The 19,337-nt window shown below is 45.3% G+C and overlaps 2 protein-coding genes across 7 annotated transcripts in view; one reads left to right on the plus strand and one right to left on the minus strand.

The window, feature by feature from the left end:
• Positions 1-19,337, plus strand: part of LOC116845905 (mannosyl-oligosaccharide alpha-1,2-mannosidase IA-like) — a 245,816-nt gene that overhangs the window by 68,625 nt on the left and 157,854 nt on the right. For all 4 annotated transcript variants that reach the window (XM_032819142.1, XM_032819140.1, XM_032819139.1 and 1 more), the window contains one exon: positions 8,459-8,674. In XM_032819142.1, the coding sequence (XP_032675033.1) occupies positions 8,459-8,674 (216 nt within the window). The remainder of the gene's footprint in view (positions 1-8,458; positions 8,675-19,337) is intronic.
• The window catches only part of LOC116845914, a 174,806-nt gene continuing 167,959 nt past the window's right edge, over positions 12,491-19,337 (minus strand). For 2 of the 3 annotated variants that reach the window (XR_004378362.1, XM_032819167.1), the window contains one exon: positions 12,491-12,788. Coding sequence is in view for 1 of the 3 variants with exons in the window: in XM_032819167.1 (XP_032675058.1) it covers positions 12,739-12,788 (50 nt within the window). In the remaining 2 variants the exon portion in view is untranslated. Of the gene's footprint in view, positions 12,789-12,960; positions 19,217-19,337 lie in introns of those variants that run through there. The other variant, XR_004378363.1, reaches the window with a different exon arrangement.

Genomic DNA, 19,337 nt, shown 5'->3' on the forward strand with positions numbered 1-19,337 from the left:
ACTTCGGTGAGTAACTGTCAACAGATGAACAACGAAATTCACTAGCTTTTATTTACAAGTGCTGCTATCTTCACGTTGAGGTCGGAAACTTTTCAGACCACCCTCGTATAACTGTGTAATTAATATAGTTTCTTTCTCGCTGAAGAGCAATTAACCTGCAAACATGCCAACCGTGCATACATTCGTGATTCGTTTCGACACGAAACTTACGTTACGGAATTGTGTATTCATGAAAACATAAATGAATATTTTCGTGATGGGAAAATTAATTTGCTCGATGTGTGTAGGAAAATTGAGAGAGAGAGAGAGAGAGAGAGGGAGGGGAGTATTAATAATGCAAAGAACGCGCATTTTCCACGCGAACTTTCGATCCTTGGCTGCGAAATTAATCAGTTTCCGCGGTCGGTCGTATCGCAACGCACTACTGAAATCCGCGAATGGAGCTCGATCGATTAACTTTCGAGTAACCGACAGCCAGGAGAGGAAAAAAGCGCGCGAGTGACGGATAACTGTCTCGTGAAGTGTCAAGCTGGATCGCTCGGGATGTGTCACGTTCTATGACGTATCCTCGTATGACTAAGTTGATTCGCAACGTAACCATCTCAATTTAGAGTTTAATCGAGCCTTGCTCCGCGCATGACACGTGTGACACGTAACGTTTGACGAGCGGCTCGCTCGTCGAAGGAAAGGTCCCATCGCGATGGGCAAGTTAATTGACTCGCGATCATCGCGTCTGCTGTCATAAAACGGACATTTCCATCTTTATCTTATATTTCGAAACGAACGATAGAGCCGTTGATAATCCCGTTAGACTTTCATACGCGACTCGTGATTGATGTGCCTTCGATATCGTAGATACTCTTTCGCTTGGCCACGGGCGATCGTTAATTCGCAACTTCTTGAATATGCGCGAGCTTTCAAACGATCCATCTGCTCTCTCTTTTCCTCCCCTCTCTCTCTCTTTGACGCATTTAAAAATCGATCTCTTCAGCTGGGAATTACATTAATTACACGCTCGTATTACGATTACGATACAGAACACTTACAAATGTCCAAAAACAGAGGAGAGTAAACCGGGAAACGAAATCATTGCTCCTCTCGCGAAATCGTCTCGAATAGATAGAGAGATAGTGTCCTCTTTCAAGAGGAAAACAATGCAAGACGATTACTGCTCTGGCAAAATGACTGTCATGGCCACGATCGTTTTCAAGACACACGCGAAAGCGAACAGCATGATACAAATACTCGGATAAGAAAAACTAACGGCATCACACATCGCGCACGCGACATAACTCATGTTGTTGTGCAAGAATACGCTGCGCGCGCGCGCGCGCGTGGCTGTAACATTGTGGAGGAGGTTTCTCCGCGGTGAACTGACTCGCAGTTTGATAACGCCCGACTGCAAGTTATCTATGGGTTATATATCGTCCGGAGGCGCTCGTTCCAAACGAAGCAATTTACCAGTGGACTGACATAACTTACGAAACGCGGCCGCGCACCGCGTTCAAAATGGATTTCAATTAAGCGCCCGCTCTCCACCTTACGATACGCGTTTAATCGCGCTCCTCTCGAGAAACGGCCGTGCACGCGTGAAGAAAAGGATAGAAAGAAAGGAAGGAAGGAAAGTTAATTGCTCGAGGTAAGTCTCTTTTCCTCCTCCCCCTCTCTCTCTCTCTCTCTCTCTCTCTCTCTCTCTCTCTCTCTGTCTCTCTTTCTCTCTGTCTCTCGCCGAGGGACAATGATTACATACAATTTACGAGCAAGAGCGATGATTTCCCTAATTGTAAGTCTATCCCGCGCGCGCCTAACGTTCGTAAAGTTAACGATACATAATTTGACTCGTAAACTTTAAAGGTCTTTGTAGTGCGCGCGCGCGCGACTGCTCGCGCGTTTCGCAACACTCATTTCTGTTTAATTACGCGGGACTGACAGACGGATTTCGCAGAGCGGTGTTCTGGAATTGTTCGAAGCGCTTCGAACTTTGTAGACAATCATTGTAAGAAGCGATAAATATTCGTCGAGTTTTATTTTCACTCGAGAGAGCAATTTCCGAGATAAAGTGCAACCTCTCCTTTCCGCTTCTGTAAACGTTACGGAGACCCCTCGAGTATCGCGAGTTATCAGATAATCATCGTAAAAGGCGAGTATATGTAGCTGCTCTTCGCGTTTTATCGCTCCATTTGTGGCTACATGACACACATGACAGGTTTGTCTTGTCTGTCATTTGTCGCCGTGATAAAAGATTCCCAACAAGCGACTGGAACGCTGTAATAACACGTCGATAACGTCAGTGATTTAAATCAGTTCGCGGCGTGTTTGTCGTGATCGCTTGCCGCGCTGACGCCGGCCAAACTCATCGCCGTGACCGGTGATTTCCGACGAGACGCGGGAAATCGTTACGTCGCGGTTCTCGAATAATTCCGAGTGGGGAAACGCCGCGGCTAGCCATCAGACTAATTGTTTTTAGTCGAGCTAATGCGGTAGGCGTGACCGTCCATTATCACGCCAGGGCGGCCGCGCTCGCGGTAAACGCTCGCGTATTTTTCATGCCGGCACATTCAAGACGTTTAATCGGCTTCGTTTAATCGCGCATATCCGATATTAAATTTTCACCTTCTCGAGCTCGGAATAATCGTCGCTACCACCACTGCCACCACTGACCACAGGATATTTGGAAAAAAGAAATGAGTGGAATTGATCACAGGATATTGTAAAAGAAAACTCGATAAAACAAGCACATTTGTAAAGGTCTTGGCGCGTATCTCTCGACTATTTTCCTTTATATCTCGTTAACAACTATTTAATTTCTTTGTTATTTTACAAAGTATAAAATTGCGAATTAACGAGAAATTTCAAACGCTAAACGCTAAACGTCTTGTTCGAGTTCTGCTGTATCTACTCGTTTGCAGTTTTGAGTGACGAGGAGTCTTGACGACCGTAGAAATTAAAGAGCTCGCGAAAACACGTATCGCGCACACGTAGTTTCAATTACGTCGAGTCGAGAGCTCATATTGTTCATCGCAAAATTCACGGAGCAGTAGCCGTTGATAACGTTCTTTCGCCGGCTGCGTTGCTCCACGTGCCGTTTCGTCGGTGACGGTGACTACGGCGAGGTTATTCCTTTCATCGCGGATCAGCGCTCACGGAGAGATCCTGAAATTTCGCGATAGAGAACACCGGCGAGACAGAGAGCGAGAGCGACGGCGTGAACAACAGCCGCGGGAGTCCGACAAAGTCGCATTGTCTACTGGCTCGTACGAGTTGGGCACAATGGCAGCGGCGGCGGCGGCTTCCTTTAATGACAGATGCTAGTTAAGGGAGGCAGGATAGGATAATGATAGAAGTGCGGAGTTCTCGCGAAGCGGGACAGGGAGACGAGGCAGAGAGAAGACGCAGCCGTCGCCGAAGTAAACCGTGGATCCCAAAATGATGTAAGAGAGAGAGAGAGAGAGAGAGAGACACGGGAGATGTAGGTTTCATTGGTCCTATTTATCGAAGAATAATTCGCTAGTTTGAGGAATCCTCGCACAATGTGCGGCTTACCGAGTAATAATAAACAAAGCGGTAATTACATTAAACTCCGCTGTGTGAAAGATCGCTCATTCCTCTTCCCCTTGTAGATCTGTTCTGTAACTTCTTAACGACCGTATCGAGCTATGTCGTTACGTAGGTATAATATACGGAAGAAAAATACATCTGAAAAATAGAAAATATTTATTCGGTGTGTGTGTGGATACTATATAGTAATATATTTACTTAAATCTAAATTTTTTAAATACTTAAATCTAAATTGCTTTCATGAAAAGTCGAAATTTTAAGAAAAATGTATATTTTCTTATTTGAAAAATATTTTATACTAGCTTAAATTACTCGGCGTTATCTAGGTTATCACAAAGTGTTAAGGAAATGTAATCAGAGAGAGGAAGTGAGGTATATTCAAGTTCCGTAATAGCCTATATTTTCCCCAAGGTTCTAGAGAATAACTATGCAAAATTTGGCACAAATTGGTCAAAGAGTTTAGGCATTTGTAGGAAACAGACAGACAGACAGACATTCTAATATATGTATATAGATTAATATAAATAGATATTTTATTAGTACCTATCGCAAATATTCTTTATTTCTCAGATATTCTTTTCTCTCAGTGTGGTAGAGAAACTGCGCGACGATATCGTAACGACACTATCGCTGAAAGTTACAGAATAAGCTTAAACTGGAATCCTGTTCTGAATGCATATCGAACTGCGGTCCTGTTCTGAACGCTAAGAATGTCTTTCCGACTACCAAGCTAAAACAACGCTGTCGCGCGATGTGAGAAAAGCGGAACTTGGAATTAAAAGGGCATGCTTAATGTTCGCTATGCGTCTCCTGCTCCCTATTTTCGTTCCCTTGGTGCACTTCTGACCCTCTAGACTGAGAGCGCAGGTACCACATACCTCGGGTCATTTGTAGCTAGACTCGCTGCATTATGCCGAGCTGCTGCTGTTCCCGCTGCGAGTCTGTAGCGAGAGGCGGCTGAGACGAGAGCGAAATTTTCCACAATGCCCTTTGGTCCTAATGGCGTGTCGCTTCTCTCGCATCCGCGCTCAGGCCACACGCAATACGTACACGCTCGCCCTCCTCGCCGCTGTGTGTTCAATTTCGCGAAACTTCGGACACCTGTGTGATAAATGGATAATAATTAGATAACGAGAAGCACGTCGTTCGCGAATTCGCCGCGCGATAACGTTATCAATTTAATAAGAGGCCGACAGGGTCGACAAGAACGTTCTTTCACGCAATGGTGCCGTCGTATAAATGTTAAATTTTCGTTTCCTGTGATGACGTTCCGTGCGACGGCGACGTTCGCACGAGCAACTCTTCAAACGTAACCGCATTCCAACCGCGCGGAGACATCGTGGAGACGACACACTCTTACCGTATTTGCGCTTTAACGAGACTCCCGGTAATGATCTCGTAATTTGAGCGCGTTCCGCCGTGACGACCTGAGAGCGCCGTCTCAGGTGTGCATTCCGATATCAAAGTACGTGTACACACGCGGAAGACGCGCACGTGACTCACGCGAAGAGCAGCGCGACTTGGCCGGGTCGATTCAAGTCGCTGAAAGATCGTTGGAAGTGAAACTCTGCACTCATTGCGCGGTGAAACCGCACCGGGCGGGTCTGAAAGTTGGAATTGAGAATTTCAATCCGGGAAAGGATTTTTCTTTCGCGCGAAACTTCATTTCCCCGCGCACCACCCTTGTCGTCTTTCTTCTTCTCTGCGCTCTCTTTCTTCCTTTCCTTCGGTGAGTTTGGCGTGCGCTTATCTGTCCCTCTATTAAATATTAACTTCTCTTTCTCTCTCTCTGTCTATCTGTCGCGATCGGCTTTTCCTCGCAGAGGTGCAACGCGTAAACTAAATTCGCCTCTTTCCACGTGACGTTGCCCGGGCGCGGTTAGATTTTTATGACAAGCGCGGAACGTTTTTAAAGGGCTTCGTGACGTCGATCCTCCGACAGGTTCACCATGGCGCGGGTAAAAAAGGATATCGTGTGTACAGGAGCCGCGCGTCGGTGTTGTCGGTGTGGAAAGCGCGCGCGTTTGATGTGCGCCTATGCGCCTCCACATGTGTTGCGTCCACACGTGTGTCTGTACGTGCGCGCTCGCACGTTGACGGAGGGTTGGTATGCTTTCACAAAATCACGGTGGGACGCCGACGCGGCGGGACGCGACTGGGACGGTCGTGGAGGGCAATAAATAACGTAAATTGAAAACCGCGGGAAATAAAGAGAGGAAATAAAAGCGCCACGGTTAAGTACACTTATACGTGCCGCCAGTATCGGCGATACACCCCGCGCGCGCGCGCGCGCGCGCGCGCACGCACACACACACACACACACACACATACGTTCACCCGGCGAGCAGTCGATGCGCATTTGTGTGTACGTCTCCCTCGGAGTATCCCCCGAGCTTTTGCTTTGTTTGTGTACCATGCATACTCAATCGGCCGACGGAGCGCGCCCGCGCGCGCGCGATCTCCCTCAGTCTCTTTTCGCCGAGGCTGCTTTTCCTCTCCCTACCGGCGCGCGCATTTTGTTTATTAATGGAAATGCGTGGAGCGCAGGCAATTTGAAGGGATATTTTCTCTCTCGCTTTCAAAACGCGCGAGAGCTCCCACGAGTGCCCTGCAAAATTCATATCGTCCGCGATGCTCCGCAACCTGCCTGCGCGTGAGTAATGTACGTGAAATAATGAATTCATTCATGAGCGCGGATTAATTAGAGACGCGGTTTAGACGCTAGAAAAATACTGTCAAATCGCGCGGAATTCAACTGTAGCCAAATGCCAGCGACCACGCGGTTTTTGATCTCGTGACATTCACGAGAGGTACGTACGGGAAATACGCGCTTCTCCCCGACCCGTGCAATTGAATTTAATGAATGCACACAGTAACGTAAAATTATATTCAACCTTTGCGCGATGTAGCCGAAAAGCTAGTGGATTAAATGACATCCAGTCAGACGCGTGCGTGTGGGACATTTTTACTCGAGAGAACTAGTTTTTATATTATATAGAGTTATACGTATAATGAACTCTCTTAGATCTCGGTGGAGATATTATATCAAAGAGGAAGAGGGAGAATATAAAGAGAACTCGGGACCCACGGAGAAGAACACCAAGTCCCACGTCATGTACGGCACTTTTTAATTTCCTTCTTCGGTCACATTCGGCCAATTATCAAACGCACTCCAAGTGCAACGTCGGCACGTCGACGTTTCGAGTTCCTCGAGTGTGAATAAATCAAAACATAAACCTCACGCGCATAATTCTACCACTGATTAAAACAGACACCTCTCTCCCTCCTTCTCTCCCTCGCGAGCGAGCGAGCGCGCACGTATTTCGCACGTTCGCCGTGCCAAGTGTTTTTCTCCCGCGCCGGTACTTACTGCTTAACCGCATTAAATGGTTCTAATGGATTACTCTTGGATTACAAAAGCGAAAAAAGGAGCGGGGTCCTTCCGGACGAGCCGGCTGGAGAATCCGGTTACCGCGGAAGTGACGTAACAAAGAGAGAATAATTGAACGAGGCCACACGTCCGACACGAGGTTTTGCCGCCGTCCACCTCGCACCCTCTTTCGTCATCCCTCTGTTGTCCCCGCGCGTCGCCTCTCTCGCTCTCCTCATCGTCTTCCTTTCGATCGGTCGGTCCCCGACACCGAGGCTAATGGTTTAATCCTAACATGGATGTTAACCAGATTACCGGCCACGAGTCCACCATGTGCCGCGCATTCGCCGCGGTTTCCACGGAACAAATTATCCGCGATTACGCGGATAATGGCGGAAAGAGTTGAACGGTGCGACGTCGCCGCCGCCGTCAACTCGCACACGATCATCCTCCACAATTTTCCGCATCGCCAAGCCGCCCTCCTTAAGCCGTCGTAATAACGCGACGCTCATCGTCCGTCCTCTCCTCGCGCTCCTTGGAATTTCGCATCTTCGTCGCGACACGCTGCCTCTTCGATCTGCTGCGGCGGCTACTCCACCCTCTCCGAGAGGTTCTGTACGAACTTATCACCCCTTTTTCAGTAATCTATGGCTCGAGGGATTTTTCTCGTCGCATCAGCAGCTTTTGATGGAGTGTCTCGGAATAATAGCGCGAACGTATGTGCCGTGTAGGGTTTCACCCCCGTTTGAACACCTCTCGCGGTTCATTGACACGACAAGCCGGAGAAAAAAGATCCAATCTACGCGAGAACGAGTTGTACGGCGACGCAACGATCCTTCCTGTTTCCTCGTAATCTCGCGGCTCTTCGCGGTCTCTGATTTCCGCTGTCTCCCCTCTCTTTTTCTTGTTATTACCACAACCAAGAAGAGAGGAGATCGAGGGTGCCGGACCCTCTCGATACTATATTGCCCTTAAATAATGCCGTCATAAAAACGTGATGAAGCGACCGCGGTCGCGGGTGCCCGGCAAATGGCTCGAAAAATCAAGGGGAACAGAAATAATGGTCAACGAACGGCTGGGCTGGGCAATATATTTGTTATTCACAGGACGGCTCTCACAGCTGCCATCCTAGAGACTCGATGCTCTTCGCTACTTCGACTCACGCGTATACTGTTAGTCCCGCTGGGAGGACACCGAATTCCTCGGCGTCGGCATCTGATAACTACATTTTAGACATATTTCGTGTGGAGCGATTAATTATGAATACAAGACGTCGCACGATGCCGGAACCTCTCCACGAGACATAAATTCTTATACTTGAAGGTATAATTCCTTCTTATGAAGGAAAGGTACGCGTATCGTTTATAATATCAAAATTAGTGGCCACTGTGACATACGACTGATATACTGTTATGATGCATGATCACGAAGCTAGTTAAGAACATACTTTAAAGAGAAAATGTAATGGTAAAAGTAAGAAATGTTGATGCGCGCCAAGTAATTGCACTTGTTTCTTTTTGATTGACGCAGATGATGAAGCACGGTTGGGACAACTACGTGCGGTACGCGTGGGGAAAGAACGAACTGCGACCGATCTCCAAGAGGGGTCACAGCGCCAGCATCTTCGGGGCCTCCAACATGGGCGCGACCATCGTCGACGGACTCGACACCCTTTACATCATGGGTCTTCACGACGAGTTCAAGCAAGGGCGCGACTGGATCGCCGAGAACCTGGACTTCGATATCGTAAGTGCCGTTTTCGTATAAATCGCATGACCTCGTATTTATTTGCCGCCGCTTATACGCGAGTGAAGCTCGCGCTGTAACGATGGATTCAGCGCGAACACGCGCATTACTCTTCGCAAATTATCCGCTGAGCGTTCGTTTCAATTATCCCGTGGAATCTGGCGAACGTCGATCGCGGTGAGAGGATCTCGCCGAGTCAGACGTATTATCCATGCGCAAACTTCATCTTCTTTGCGCACATCATAAAGTAGCAGATCATAAAGTAGCTCTCGTCAATTTTAATTAATTTCATATCAATTGCTCGCGTGAGATTGATTTTACATCATTATCGTATTATTTTTGTTATATTCAATATTTACGTCTTAATATGTTACGTATTGATTGCTCGGAAAAATTGATTTTCCGTTAATATCGCATTATTTTTATAACATTTGACATTTCGCGCGATACGTTTCGTTCGATATTCATGGAAAAACCAATTCTGTCGCTCCAACCGAATTTTCGGTTGCTCAGGGATCAGACGAAAACTCGGCTGTAGGAATAGAAAAATTTCTTTATGAGGTTTCTATATAGTCAATTGTTCTCAGTTGCCTCAACCGAGTTCTAATATCGTTGAATGTTCGGACGAATATTTTCGGTTGCGACAACAGAAATATTAGTTTTCATAACAGAGATATCGCTTCTGATCACCTAATTTTTAGTTGGTTCCTATTTGGTTGCACCAACTGAAGCTTTTTTGCGTGTGGAAGGTAATTTTCAACGCGCAGGATGAACCTCTGTATTTCGACGAAATTGCAAGTGCGAGTGGTGTTTCTCCGGCACGTACCTCACGCGCGGAATTTTCGCGGCTTTTCTTCGCAGCCCGTGGCTGCGAAGGCACGGCGATGTACACAGAGAGCTATCTTAAAGGAGTTCGTTCTGAGTGTAGATGTGTGTAGATGAGCGCGTTATTTCTACGCTTCTAGTGCATCTATCTCTCCAGGGTTTGCATTCAGAGATCAAGCGCGTCTTTACTACGACGATCGCTGCAGGGCAACGCGATGAGCAGCAACAGTCGTAGATTGATCGCGTGAAAATGGATGATCTCATTGCTCGTGTATTGTACGCGAGTGCATTTCACGCGAGTCACCGTTTGCAACCGTAACTTTTAAGTAAAAAATAAACACCATAAAATATTATAATAACTACGTTCGTCCAGCTCGTTTACTTCGCTTCCGCGCGCTACAGTTTCTAATCGTATTTACATAAATGACAGTGCCGTGATTATCCGACATATCACGAAGGAGCAAATAAGATACGAAATTAGAAAACCAGGTCAAGACGCGAGAAGATGGCCAATAATGTATCGAGTATTATTAGATGTGTCATATCATTTATTAAACAGGATATTTCCTATTATAACGGACGTTTAACGAAATCACCGCAAACAAGAAGATATTTCTTCCCCGAATTGAAATTTAGGTCAGTATTTATAGTACATTATTATTTGACGAATATAATTATAGCTTCATAAGACTCTCAATCTATATTTGTACTTCCTTCATACAAAAATGACTTAAATTAGCCATATAACGTCACATGAAAACGGATCTTTAATTACGATCACAATCTTCAAAAACATAGGAAAATCTAAAAAAACATAGAATCAAATTTACGATATTTATATATTTGTCTCTATTAATATTAAATCTTACGTTATCCTTTATAACATAAATACATGTGTAGTTCAGTAGATGTTTATGCATATGTATATATTTTATAGCTCTAAGATAAATAAAATTTATTATTCAAATATAAATCATATATTTATTGTTATTCGACTCCTACTGACCCATAATTCTACAAAATTTGCGTTTGCATCTCGATTTTCGTATCTCAGTACCAGAAGAACATGAAGATCGAAAAGATATCAGGAGTTTTTAGTGAGAACTCGGAATACCTCCTCACATATCCTATGTTACTAATACAAATCCTCGAAATTGGAAAAATCTGGTTTACCTGTTTCCGCATTCTGGTATTAGGAGAACATGAAGATCCAAGAGGTAGCAGGAGTTTTTGGCGCGAATTCAGAATACCTCCTTGCACATTCTATGTTCCTGATACAAATCCTCGAAATTGGAGATTTGGTTATCAATTTCTGCATTCTGGTATCAGGAGAACATGAAGATCCAAGAAGTAGCAGAAGTTCGGGATACCTCTTCGCACATCCTATGTTCCTGATACAAATCGTCGAAATTGGAGAAATCTGATTTTCGCATTCTGGTATCAGGAGAACATGAAGATCCAAGAGGTAGCACGAATTTTTGGCGCAAACTCGGAATACCTTTTTGCACATTCTATGTTCCTGATACAAATCTTCGAAATTGGAGAAATCTACCGATTTTCGCATTCTAGTATCAGAAGAACATGAAGATCCAAGAGGTAGCAGGAGTTTTGGCGGGAATTCGGAATACCTCCTCGCATATCCTATGTTCCTGATACAAATCTTCAAAATTGGAGAAATCTTACCAATTTTCGCATTCTGGTATAAGGGGAACATGAAGATCCAAGAGGTAGTAGGAGTTTTGGCGGGAATTCGGAATACCTCTTCGCACATCCTATGTTCCTGATACAAATCCTCGAAATTGGAGAAATCTGGTTTGCCGATTTTCGCATTCTGGTATTAGAAGAACATGAAGATCCAAGAGGTAGTAGGAGTTTTGGCGGGAATTCGGAATACCTCTTCGCACATCCTATGTTCCTGATACAAATCCTCGAAATTGGAGAAATCTGGTTTGCCGATTTTCGCATTCTGGTATTAGAAGAACATGAAGATCCAAGAGGTAGCAGGAGTTTTGGCGGGAATTTGGAATACCTCTTCGCACATCCTATGTTCCTGATACAAATCCTCAAAATTGAAGAAATCTAGCACGAATTTTGGGCGCGAACTTGGAATACCTCCTTGCACATTCTATTTTCCTGATACAAATCCTCGAAATTGGAGAACCGATTTTCGCATTCTGGTATCAGGAGAACTTGAAGATCCAAGAGGTAGCAGGAGTTTTGGCAGGAATTCGGAATACCTCTTTGCACATCCTATGTTCCTGGTACAAATCCTTGAAATTGGTGAAAGTTTACCGATTTTCTCATTCTGGTATCAGGAGAACATGAAGATCCAAGAGGTAGCACGAATTTTTGGCGTGAACTTGGAATACCTCCTTGCACATTCTATGTTCCTAATATAAATCCTCGAAATCGGAAAAATCTGGTTTCCACATTCTGGTATCAGGAGAACATGATGATCGAAGAAGCAACAGGAGTTTTTGGCGGGAAATTTAAAAAGAAAACATAATTTGCAAATTTTTCTCAGTTTCGCGATTTTTCACAGTTAATATTAGGAAAACATAATGAACGAGGAGGTAACGATTTTTCGGCGGGAAATTTGGAAAGAAATCTGAAAATGGATATTTCTCTCTGTATCGCGATTTTTCGCAATTTGATATCAGAAAAACAGGATAAGGAAGTAGCATGATTTTTCGGTGGGAAATTTGAAGGACTATTTGAAAACCATTTATATTTGAAAAATTTGTCTTAATTTTATGATTTATCACATTTTTTGTAATTTAATAAGGGGAGAGTATAATGAGTGAAGTAGTGCGGGGTTTTGGCGGGAAGTTTGGAAACTTGCAAATTCCTTTTAATTTCCCGATTTCTCGCATTTTGGTGTCAGGAAGATATAACATACCTGGAGATAGTAAAAATAAATTACTTCTAGTCTAAGTTTTAATTCTTCATTTTTATTCTTATATAATTATAATTTAATACGAAATTGTACAATATATGTGATACAGTATAATGTGTGTATATAAAATATACGCTACATGTATATTATTTTTAATAACGTGAACGTTATCTTAACGCGCTTATTTTACCGATCTACGTACTTTGCACCCGTTACATAAAGAATCGTGATGGCAATCGTCGCTTTGCGGCAAATATACACGTAAACAATACTCGAATCGTGATTTTTATCATTTTTATGCCACTTCTACTCATTGCGTTGTCGTCTGCACTGATTGTCGGTGTTAAGGATATGCTGAACTTCTAACTCTGGAAGGAGAGATGCGCCTGGAGCCTGAAATTGAAAAAAAGAACAGCATGAAAAATTTCTTAGAACTCAAAACGAACTCCTCTGGCATATCTTACTGTACCATGCCACTTAGGTGTTACCTATGTGGAGATATCACGATGAAAGTTCGACATTCGCCGACACGCGTCGAAACCAATTTCGTCGTAAGTCAACTTACTTGACGCAGCCGTGTCACCGCCTCCTTTCCACGGGCCCCAACGGAAGCGAACTTTTGATATTGGCCCGCGTCTGCATACACTATTTCTCCTCCCGCATCGCCCACCCTTCACATTTTCGTTACGGAACACCCCGGAAATGTGTTTGCCTCGAAGAAAGTCACGCTCCCAAGAGACGTCGAAGACACCCTTCGAATTTTTTTTCCGCGACTCGTGATCCATTCGTATATAAAATATAATAAAAGAGTGAATGACATCGCTCGGAGACACGTAAGGTAAGTGCACGATATTCTGGTCGTGACGTATGAGTGTTCTTAATTCGAGGGAGAGGAATGCTCACGCCGAGTGTAGTCGGTGTTGTACGAGGTAAGTGGGTGAGATAAGTTGAAGAATGGCGGGGTGTTACGTAAGAATTCTTTTATAGTTTCGTAGTAGACTAACTCCCGCAAAGAGATTCCCGGGATAATCCCGCGAAAATTGCCAGCGTTCACTTTGGCGCTGCGACCTTGATAGAGGACGAGTATCTTATCTTCGGAAGTCGGGTGTACACCGAGATATCTCAAATCCTCGAGACCAGGTCCAATATTTTTTCGATAAAATATCAACGGTCGACCGTTTTAATGCGACGTGAATTGTCCGTTCAAGTCCACAACATGGAATATCGTGAAAATATTCTCACCTCCGTGCTTGATAAATTGATGTTTCAAAATTACTCAACAATCCACGTATCCACTCATCGCGGATATTCTCGCGGACTAACAAAACCCAATGTTGGATCTTGTTGAATCGCCGAATATCGTCGGTACATATTTATAGCGTGACAAAAATCGAATAGGAGTAAGGCACGATTGCAAAAATCCACCACTCTTCCCTTTATTCGCGTCTCGCGCGTGGCCCTGATACATATTTATCTTGCGGAAACATTCTTCCGCCACGAAAGTACGAGAATCAGTAGCTCCCGAAGATACATTACTTTCCCAGAGAGTTCCAGGGCAAACAACACGTTTAAGCGCTTAATTAACTTAATCGTTATGTAAATCGATGCCCACGATATTTCTCTGTCGTTGCGTGCGGGAAGAATAAACTCGGTCGTTTTCGGGTGGCACTTCCGTAAGAGCCAGGAAACTTAGCCCGGTTTATCCGAAGTTGGTAACGGCCTCCCGGCCTCTCCGACCCCGCCCGCCCCCTAGAACTCTTCTCTTCCTCGGTGTTACGTTGGATTTCTAAGTGGATAACTTGCCGTATTAGCCGCTTTCGGCTTGCGGTAACCGGCGTGTCAACCGTGTTGGAAGTTATGCCTATTGTTTCACGAGCCTGTACCAGAAACTCTTTCCGCGGTGTCGTTTCGCCTGCAGGAGACGCAAAGTTACGTCAAGGAACATTAGATACAACTCCCGCTCGTCTCGCCCCCTCACCCTTCCGTTCCGCGACACGTTCGTTTCTGTCCGCGCCTCTCGTGAAATATTGCGAGGATCTTTGCGGACTTCGCAATTAAATCTCATCGTGATATACGTACTATGCGATAATCTAGCTACGCGAAATTATTTTCGGAAACGATTTTAATTTTTAGGAGCCACTGGATGTGTGTGTCATGTGTGTCTTCATATCTCTAATCGAAAGTTAACAGATTATAATTATATATATCAAAATCACCTGATGAAAACTTCGCAATTAGATTTCACCTTGAAACGATGTGAATTTTTAAGAGAGAGAGAGCTGCTCTGTTCTTGTCACGTATTTTAATCTCTTTAATCGTTGGTTCTTCGTTGGTTCATATTATAACTATATATCAAAAGCAGGCGTCATGTGTGAGAAGAGAACTTATTGGAGTATTCACCGGTAGATGTTAACGTCTCGAGCTTCAATCTTAACCGAGATGCTAACGTGTTTTACGTCATTACATATGCGAAATATCCCGGAACTATAATTATGACTAGTATCTAAGAAGAACGAGGATAACGGGGGAGAACATGCTGTAGATATTTCGCGTGCGCGCGCGCGCGTTCAATAATAACGATAAGGGACGAAATTAAAAGGCGGCAACGGCAACGATTCATCTCGCTTACCCGCGTCTGGTCAGCGAAATAAATTTCAATGGCCGATATGAGCCGAGCGGGCCAAAGGAATACCGTGCAATATATTGCCTTCAATGAGATTTATACAAGAATGAAAGCGTGAGCGCGAGCGCACAGGTTTTGCACCGGCTAGGTGGGAACCAAGATCATGAACGGGTTATATGGACTCGTCCGCGATTCGGACGGGCGATAAATTCGGGAAGGAAGCTGCATCCGAAGGGGCCTAACCGCTCCAAGTATAAAACGAAGAATCACGTCGCGTATTATGCGCCGCGCCGTGAAGGCGCGCACAGAGAGAGGAAGAGAGAGAGAGAGAGAGTGAGGAGAACGGAAGGTACCACACACCGGCCACCAAATCCAGTACCTGACGCCACCATTTCTCGCGAATATACGCACAACCGTGCGGGATAAGGGAAGGGAAGGGAAAAAAGAACGCGCGCGCGCGAGTACACGCGTTTTGTGCGATACAATGCGGCGTTGATGTCGCTGCCGATGCAAAACGCCACGTTCTCCCGAGAGATCATTGAAGAAACAAGAAGAGAAAGCCGAGAAAAAGTGTGAAATTCCGATTAAATTGGCGTGTTTCTTGCGATTACGACGAAGATGTTTCGTGGAGGCGCGTCGTTCCTCTTCTCCACGAGATTTTTCGCTGAGCCATCAATCCACTTCCTTATTGAATTATTACCGTAAAGCCCGACAGTGATATCGCGGCAATATTTGCGAGGCTTTAGCATAGTACAGGCCATCAAAGCGTGGCTTTACAGCACTCGCATCTGCATTTACGTCGCATGCAGCAAGCACATGCATCCGCGCTTTCGGTAAGCTTGTGATATTGCGAAAAACATTTTCGGTCGCGGGCTGCTCCTTGTCTATGTGCGCATATACGTGTCTGTGCGCGTGTATTTGAGAGTTGCGTAGTTTTTAATTTCGTCAAGTAAAAATCGTGGTCGCTGTACAAAGAGAAAAAAAGAATAACGCAATTTTATTTCGCAATTTCCGCGAAGAACCAAAGAGTATTCGACTTTTGAAAGCAACGGTCGCGCGCGAGTCCTTCGTGGAAAGACTCGAGATGAGTCTAGTAACAAATAATAATTAACGCTTCGTGCTTTTTTGAATAGAAACTTGCGTCAAACCGTACCAAGAACTTTTCTCCAGACTTTTGCAAGCCCTTGCGACTCCGTACTTGCGAGATCACGCGAGAGAATCGCGAGCGTGTTAAAAACGCCGCGTACGGGACTATCGATATTCGCGAAACATCAACGATCGATCATCGTGATGCGGCCGTTGCAGTGAACAATCATTCCTCCGTATCGTATAAATCGAGCTGGCTAGGAGCTCCGTAAGAGAGCTCTGAGGGTGACTCAAAGTAGCATCGCAATTTATCGATTCGGTATTGACTCCGGTACGCCTACTCCCGACGATCTCCGTCTCCCTTTCTCTCTCTCCCCCTCTCTCCCTCTCCGCCACTTCCACAGTTTCGTGTTTGGCTATTGTTGCTCTTTTTATAATCGCCGATGTCTATTCGTAACCGGTTTTATCGCTACATCGCCATGATCGAACGATAAGCGAGCGAATCGACTGGTCGGATTGCCGTCTTAGGGATTTCGCGACGCGGAGAGGGTGACTTTTGATAAATCCTCAGCCGGATCCGTCCGCGTGCCGCGATTTATTTCGGGACAGCTCAGGATTATTTCGTGCCCTGCCTCTCGCGTCAACGTTTCACGATCGATCGCAGGGAGGGATGACGAATTATAAAGCGCGCACGAGATCGTCGATAATAAAAGTTTAAGGATACAGGCCAAACTGACGACAGACGCACGACGCGCGTACTTCAAGTATCTTCCGCGTGTAACGGGAAGTACACAAAAAAGTACACAATACCTCCCGCCCCTTGCTGGAGCGCACCGAAGCGTCCTGATGTGTACACGCGCGTCGCGTTCCATCGTTCGCATTCTTTCGTTTGTTGACTTGCTGCGGGGCCAATGGTTCGCACGCATCCGGTAACAGCAATCGACTTATCCGGCCAGAAGAACGAACGTATGTTCACGGAATCGACGTATCGATGCACGCCCACGCGTTCGCTGTTCGTAGACTCAGAGAGTAGGTTGTACTCTGTGAGTATGTAGCTAGGTTCTCGGAAGGACAGAGGGTGGATGCAGGCAGGCGGGCATGCCTGGCTATAGTATGGGAGCGAGGCAGGAAGGAAGGGTGGATGATGCTGAGATATTACGAGATGCACGTAGTGCATCGGCGGAGCTTCGTCTAACACAGCTAGCGCATAGCGCTAGCTGTGAAGCGCGCCCCGAAGAGAGGCATACATCACTGGACCGTCCCGTTTTGTGTATGCGCCATCACGCGTGCAACGTGTACTTCTCCGCACGCGTGGCTGAACGACGTTGCACACGACCGTCATGCAATGGTCGTCCCGAAAAGTTTTATCAGAGCCCGCCACCTGTAAACGGGTCGCGCCGACTTTAGGAGTTTATTCAACCAAAATGCTTTGTACATGTAAATTTAATAATTGTTAATAATTTAGTAGTTAATAAGTTAGTAGTTTAATAATTTTACATGTAAATTTAACGTAACATCTATCGAACACATTCGTAACTGAATGTTTTACGCGACTTGTCTGCACCGTTTGAATTTATCATTTTTAAATAGTGAGAGAGATATATAAAAGCGTAATTTTGTTCGACAAGTAATAAATTCACGAGTAGCTCCCTTAATGCGCCGCTGAAAATACACCTCTTGAGCGTCCTAAGAATACGTACCTGATGAACAAACTCCTTAACGCTGAACGCGAATTAGTTTTCCCGGGGAATTTCAGCGGAAATCCGTGGAAGCCGCTGTGTGCAATGTCGAATGCACGAGTCGTGCACAATTAAACGAAATTGTATTCAGGCTATTCAATCACTGCGAATTTATTTTGGCCAATAAGAATGTTAATAGCAAGTAATTGTTTCATGAGAGGATAATAACATCGACGATCTGTTGCATCGTGACATTTTCTCGATCTTAAGCTTAAGAAATGATTCACTATCAACATCTTTGCGCAGTTCTTACGGGGCAAAAATAATTCGTTTGTTTCGCCAAACTGGTCTGTGTTCGCCTCGACTCGTCTTTACCCGAGGCGGGATTCGCGAATTCTTATTCTGTCGGGTTTGTGAGGGCGCTTATGAAATATCGAGATTTCCTCGCGAGGATGCGTGCACGGCGTTGTATATCGCGCGCCCCGATAACTTATAGCGGAAACAGCGTACCGACAGTTGGGACTGCCCGAGTTTCGCGAACCGCGGAGGTAGGGGATGAGATACGCGAAAATGATACTTCGACTTGGCGATAGTTTTACAAGGCTCTCTGAATGTTTCACGGGATTTCCTTGCGGCGCGCGTACACGTGCGGGCTGTTTGCGCGCAGGCGTTTCGCGGGAAAACATGGCTAAGGAAATTTACTAGGAGGGACCAGTGTTCGCGAGTCGTAAAAGCTTAGTGGAAGGCGGTAAAAGGACGCGTAGAATCTTCGCGGGTTTTGTCACACGCTTCTTTCTCCCAGTTGCGCGCTTTACGATCCTTATCGTTCCCGTAGAGACGATATACTCACTAAACGTTTGTCGAGCACCGAAATAATCCTAGCGTGTCGTTGCTACGCGATCCTAAGCGTTTCTCAGATAGAAATGGCAAATGTGCCGGCCGATTGTCCAATCGTGAATGATACTCTCGTCGAACACGAGACGAGAGCGAGTCGCGAAAACGCATGCGCGAACTGAAAGAGGGGAAGAGCAATCTTCAATAATGCGTTCCCTTTTACTCCACGGCATTGTGGCGATAATACGTCGCAATAATGAACAATTTTCTTATTCTCGCGCCGTTTTTCACTACTTTTCCGAGAAGTAGTGAGAGCGAAAATTAAGAGACGCGCTAGAAAAAAAATTATGGCAATCGACGCTCTCTCCGTTTTTCTCGCAAAAGAGTACGAAAAATTTCTCAATTGAGACAATAATCTCTAAATAGTATTGTTACCTTCACGCGGTGTATGGATCTAAACGGCAAATTTACTACGGAAAGACAAGAGTTTGATAATAGTTTTTGCAGAGAGGAAGGAGAAAAGGGAGTAGTTTACGAATCTATGTAGATTTTTGTGATATTTGTGCAGTTTCATTTCGTCGCGCGAACGAAAAAATGAGCCTATTCAATACCCGTTACTTCAATATCAACCGACTTGTCATGTCGTCGGTCGGTCTGTGGCCTTATCAAAAGATAGGATACAGAAGGTTTCAAATGGTTCTGATGTGTCTTATTTTGCTG

This window comes from Odontomachus brunneus, unplaced genomic scaffold (assembly GCF_010583005.1).
Source record: "Odontomachus brunneus isolate Ranch 3 - 2012 unplaced genomic scaffold, Obru_v1 Obru_scaffold_059, whole genome shotgun sequence".
In the NCBI taxonomy this organism is placed as follows: Eukaryota; Metazoa; Arthropoda; class Insecta; order Hymenoptera; family Formicidae; genus Odontomachus; species Odontomachus brunneus.